This window comes from Centruroides vittatus, unplaced genomic scaffold (genome assembly GCF_030686945.1).
Source record: "Centruroides vittatus isolate TY-2023 unplaced genomic scaffold, ASM3068694v2 contig_784, whole genome shotgun sequence".
NCBI classification, from domain to species: Eukaryota; Metazoa; Arthropoda; class Arachnida; order Scorpiones; family Buthidae; genus Centruroides; species Centruroides vittatus.
In genome coordinates, this window is record NW_027122505.1 from 1 (window position 1) to 6,086 (window position 6,086).

The window sequence follows — 6,086 nt, forward strand, 5'->3', positions numbered from 1 at the left end:
GGCTATGCTGCGCCATGACAAATGGTAAAATAAAACAAAGCTAAATATATATATATATCACAAAACGTCAATACAACACAAAAACACAAACACGTGCGAACAAACAGAACAACACAAATATAAATAAATTAGTTAACTTAATTCATTTATTATATATTTATTTAATCTCTTTATAAATATTTATAACTTTCAAAAAGTTCAGTATCTTATCAAGATTTGGCCTCTGGCCCAAAATCTCTCTCAAATTTGCATTTCCGAAATGCTGTCTGCAACTCTGGTCAAAAGCAACACACTTGCAAAGTATGTGTTTAACACTTAAAGTACAAATGCAATACTGGCATACTGGCTGGTCATAACCTTCAAAAGGTATTGATAAGTAAGCTAAGTATGTCCAATCCTCAGACGAGAAAGAATGACTTCAGATCTCCTATCATACTGTTTGTGTGTCCAATTTTCTATTATAGGTTTGATCTCGTAAAGTTTATTGTGGACTTGTTCATTCCACACATTTTGCCATCTCTCTGCTAGTCGTTTTTTAATGACCAGCTTCAAGTCACCTCCTTCAATAAACATTGTATGCTGAGAAGGACTTGCTGACTTTGCAGCTGCGTCAGCTTCTTCATTCCCTCTTATACCTACATAGCCTAGGACCCAACAAAATTTTACAAAAATATTACTCGCAATAAGATGGCAAAACAGTTTGCGAATTTTAAACACTATAGAGTGAGAAGTAGGTTCATGTGAGATCAAAGCCTGAAGTGCACAAACTAAGTCAGTGTAAATAACACAGCGACGATGACCTTTCCTAATTACATATTTTAAGGCTAGGTAAATAGCCTGCAACTCTACAGTAAAGATGAAAGAATTCGATGCAATTTGTTCTGCCACGATTTCATCCTGGCAAACAAAAGCTAAGCCAACGTAATCAGCAGATTTTGATCCATCAGTATAAATAGGAATTAAATTCCAGTCGTGGTGTTGAATTTCTGCAAAGAGCTGCTTATATATGTAGTCTGGGGTGGATTCTTTAGTAAACTGCTTTAAGCTAATGTCAACATTTATCACAGGAGTTGACCAGGGTGATATATTATCTACCTTGGCCTGTGAATTGTTGCTTGTGTCCAGGTCAATCGTGCTGCTTACATTCTCCATTCTAATGTCAAATGTAGGAACACAACTTGGGCGAGCTGTAAATAATCTTTTCAGCTGAGTATCTGATACTCTACAATAAACTGAAGGTTTAGCCAGAGATTTCTCTTTAATGTAATAGAACAAAGACAACTGCTCTCTCCTGAGAGATAGTGGAAGCTCATAAGCATCCACATACAAACTTTGAACAGGAGAAGTTCGAAACGCACCAGTGCACAAACGCAATGCTTGATGGTGGATTGGATCCAGCATCCGAAGAGTAGATTCTCGCGTAGAGCCATAAACAACGCTTCCATAGTCCAGCTTAGAGTGAACGAGGGCTCTATATATCCTAAGCATCAAACATTTGTCTGCTCCCCAGGATGAGCAGCACAGTACCTTTAAAAGGTTCAAAGATTTTAAACATCTACTCTTCAAATTGCGCAAGTGTGATAAGAACGTCAGTTTTTGGTCAAACACAACACCCAAAAACTTTGCCTCATTGACTATTAAGATTTTAACCCCATTTAGGTGAATTTCCGGGTCCAGGTGCAAACCACGCCTTCGGCAAAAGTGGATACAGAAGGTCTTCTCTGCATTAAAAGTATAACCATTGATCTTGGACCAATTGTCTATGCGGTTTAGCGAGGTTTGCAGTTGTCTCTCGATGAAACCCATGTTACTAGACTGGCAGGAGATCTGAAAGTCATCCACATACAGAGTGTGTTTCACACTGAAAGATAGACACTTAGCTATGCTGTTAATTTTTACTAGGAACAGAGTCACACTCAAAATACAACCTTGAGGAACACCTTCTTGTGTGAAAAACCTAGAAAAAGTGTTGCCCATCCTGACTTGAAATCTACGATTCTGCAGGAAGTTTTTTATAAAAATTGGCAAATTACCCCGCAATCCGAATTCATGCAGATCACGGAGTATACCATATCGCCAGCAGCGATCGTAGGCCTTCTCTATATCAAAAAACACAGACACTAAGTGCTGTCGTCAAACAAACGCTTTGCGTATAGATGTTTCAAGAATTACTAAATTGTCGGTGGTACTTCTGTTCCTACGGAATCCACTCTGATGTAGTGAAAACTAGTTCTTTTCCTCTAAGAGGAACATCAGGCGTCTGTTTACCATTCTCTCGAAAAGTTTTCACAGACAACTAGTCAGAGAAATTGGTCTATAATTAGAGGGATTCTTGCAGTCTTTACCTGGCTTGGGTATGGGAATGAAGATAGATAGCCTCCAAGAGTCTGGAAAAGTATGTTCTGTCCATATTCTGTTAAACAGATTCAGAAGATTACTGAGGGAATTGTCTGATAGATTTTTAATCATGCTGTAGTGGATTTTATCCGGCCCTACAGCAGTATTTCCCAAGCGAGAGATTGCTGTACATAGTTCAGTTCTGCTAAATGGCACATCATATTCCTCATTAGATGAGGAGTGAAAGTTTAAATATTGTTTTTCAGTTTGGACTTTATAAGCCTGAAAATGTGTTGTATACATAATATTGCTGAATAAAGACAAAAATGTTTCACCCAACAAATCAGCAATACCTTTTATGTCACTGATTATTGTGCCATTATTTTCCAGCATGGACAGAGAGTGAGAAGCATATTTTCCGTTAATTTTATGGATTTTATCCCAGACCGCTTTTGAGCTGGTGGAAGATGTTATGCTAGATACATACTTCCTCCAAGAATCCCTTTGGCTTTGCCTCCTTATTTTTCTGGCATTTGCCTTTGCTTTTTTAAAAGCTATCAAATTCTCAGCAGTGGGGTATCTTCTGAAAATCCCCCATGCTTTCTTTTGTTTTTTAAATGCTGCCTCACAATTCTGATCCCACCATGGTTTCGGATGTTTTGGATATCTGGTTGACGTTTTCCCCATTGTTTTTTCGGCTGCCTGAATAATACTGGAAGTGACAACTTCTACTGCATCATTGATATCGGCAGTATTGACCATTTCCTCAGTGATGTTAGCCAAAGAGGAAAATGCAGGCCAATCTGCTGTTTCAAATTTCCAGCGTAGTGGACGGGCTGTTTCACAGCTTTCTCTGCCTCGATATTCTAAAAATATTGGAAGTGGTCGCTGAAAAGTGGATTACATCCAACCTTCCATGTAAACGCTGAAAACAGATTTGGACTAGCTAATGTCAAATCAATGGCAGTAAATGTTCTTGTTGGGGCGTGGAAGTATGTCACTTCTCCAGTTTTAAATAAATACAGTTGGTGATTGCCTATAAATCTCTCAATGGCCCTGCCTCGACGGTTTATGTCAGGACTGCCCCACATTGGGTTGTGGCCATTGAAATCACCGAGTAAAAGGAATGGAGTCGGCAGTTGTTCAACCAAGGCATCCAATTCATCTTCATCGACTCTGACATCTGGTGGCAAGTATATGGAACAAACTGTGACAGTAACGCCAATTGAAATTCTGACTGCCACAGCTTGCAGCTCTGTTGTTATTTGTACTGGTAAGGACGGGATGCGGTTTGAAACCAGTATAGCCACACCTCCACTGGCACGGGTGTGGCTATCGTCATCCTTACGATAAAGATTGAATCCTTTTAAAGAAATATTTTCTCCAGGTTTCAGATGGGTTTCCTGGAGTGCCGCACAGAGAGATGAGGTAGATGATGTCAAGTGTTTAACGTCAGAGAAGTTGTTGCGGAAACCACGACAGTTCCATTGGATTATTTTATAATCCATTATGTGTTTGTTGAGGCAGCATTTTTTGTGAAGGGTATTCCTGTTTAACTTCACAGATGATTTTCCTTTTGGAGGTGACATTGGTTTTGTAACCTCCACATTATTCTCTTCATCAGAGATATCAGAGAACTCGCTCACAGACTGTCTCTCTGATTTTTTGGATTTAGAGAGAGCTGCTTTCACTCTCTGTTTGTTCAATGGGTTCTTACTAGCCTTTTTAGAACCCAGGTTTCTTGTTATCACCCCTGTTTTAGGTAGGGGTGTTTTTTGTTTTGTATTGTCCTTTTCTGGTGTTTCTTTTGAAGGGATCAGTAAACATTTTGCATGGCGAGTGAGAGATTCCTTTGGGAAACAGAAATGTCCGTCTGAACTTCACATGTCTTTGTGGATTTCAGAGCAGCAGCAAATGTTTTTTGTTTCAGTGGTGCACTTAAAGTGACCATGCGACGTGCCTCTGGGTAGGGTAAATTGTTGATGGTTTTCACTCGCTGAATCTCTTTCTCTCTCTGCCATGCAGGGCATTTTCGGGAGTAAGCAGGATGGGTATCCTTGCAGTTCACACAGCATGGGGTAGTTTTACATTCAGTACTCTCATGACCTTCAGTCCCACACTGTGTGCATACGCTTTTCCCTCGGCAAGATGTTTGTGAATGTGCAAATCGCTGGCATTTAAAGCAACGCAGCGGATTTGGAACATACGGGCGAACTGGACAGCGTAGATACCCTGCTGTAATAACAGATGGCAAAGTCGGTTTATTAAATGTCAAAATAAGATGTTTCGTAGGAATAAACTTGCCATCCCGACGAATGGAGATGCGTCGGACAGCAGTGACGCCTTGGTCTGAAAGACCGATCTGAATGTCTGATTCATCTTCAGACATCAGATCAATTTCAGATATCACACCACGTGATGAGTTTAGGCTTCCGTGTGGTGTGACAGTGACTTCCATTTCTCCCAGAGTCTTTGTTTGCAGAAGTTTTGCCGATTGTTGTGGAGAAGCTGTTTCCACCAGTAAATCTCCCGATCTTAATTTTTGTATTTTTTTCAATTGTCCTATGGTCGATTCAAACAATTTTTGAATCAAGAATGGCGATGCTTTAGATAGAGGTTTTTCTCCAGTTGCATGCACTATTAAGTAAGCAGGTTGGCTGGAGTTCTGGTCTTTGGTCGCTTGTTTTGTTGTTTTAAAATCCATATTTAAGAATTTACATTCAGCTCCTAGTGACCCCACCCACCATGGGGCCCAACTAGGGGATGCCGTCACATGGGAGACTCCCATAGACCGTCGCACCAGGGTTTCCCAGGAGCTATACCCTCACAATGCAGTCGAGAAGAGCACATCTTGTCTGATGTGTCTGCCCGGTCTGCATCGATCGGTTGACTCCAGGCCGAGATCAAGAATGACTCAACGACCAGCCGATTGACTCAAACGAAGCCTGATTTGAGCCTCCCGTTTATCCGAAGCAGGGGCCAAAGCAGTGTGTTGGGGACGGTATGTTGCCCCTCAACTACCAGGATCCCCCTTTCCGGCATACGGGCCACCACGCACGGCAAACACGTGGGTGGGCGTTCAGATCCCAGGGATGGTAAAGAAGAGTTACTAAACCATCTCTGGGAGATCCCCTCACCATGGACAGGAACCCACGTCGAGGGGAGGTCGATGATTGACTCCCTCTTCTGGGGGGGGGAAGCCTCTTATATAACTTTCTGCTGGGAAAGTTGGTCACAGGTGTTCCTGGGATTGGAAACAATACGGTGAATTCGGGCGCTAACTATAAATTTAAGTTGCAAGATGATCTGTACTCAGCGTAAGAACAATGGATAGTTGACAGTTATATGGCCGGTGACACATATTTTCTCTTCCAGGATTTTTTTTAGGCAGGATGTTTATAATAGGAAAATTTTCAATTCAATATAGGAAACCATTTATTATAATTCGAATTATATTCGGATTTTATCCAGATATAAGAAAAAAGTAATTATTAATTCGGATATAATTTATTATAATTTTACGTTCAAGGGGATTTCCAGATCTCACATAATGCAATTCTTTAGGTGTTTCGAACAGATAGCCTCCCTGGCCAAGTGGCAAGATGCATCAACCCTGATAGTAACCTTAAGGGCTAGGTTGAAGGGTAGACCATTGATACTGTTTTGTGAGAGTGAAGCATTGTATGATAAGGATTATGAGAAGATAAAGGGGGAACATGATTAGTGAGTTCTCGTCCAAAACTACAAAT

General features: G+C 40.8%; 1 protein-coding gene across 1 annotated transcript; it reads right to left on the minus strand.

Moving 5' to 3' along the window:
- Positions 1-4,153: 4,153 nt before the first annotated feature.
- LOC136981628 (uncharacterized) lies at positions 4,154-5,041 on the minus strand. The gene has a single exon (XM_067277961.1). It carries the CDS (start codon positions 5,039-5,041, stop codon positions 4,154-4,156), a length of 888 nt encoding a protein of 295 aa, XP_067134062.1.
- Positions 5,042-6,086: the final 1,045 nt, after the last annotated feature.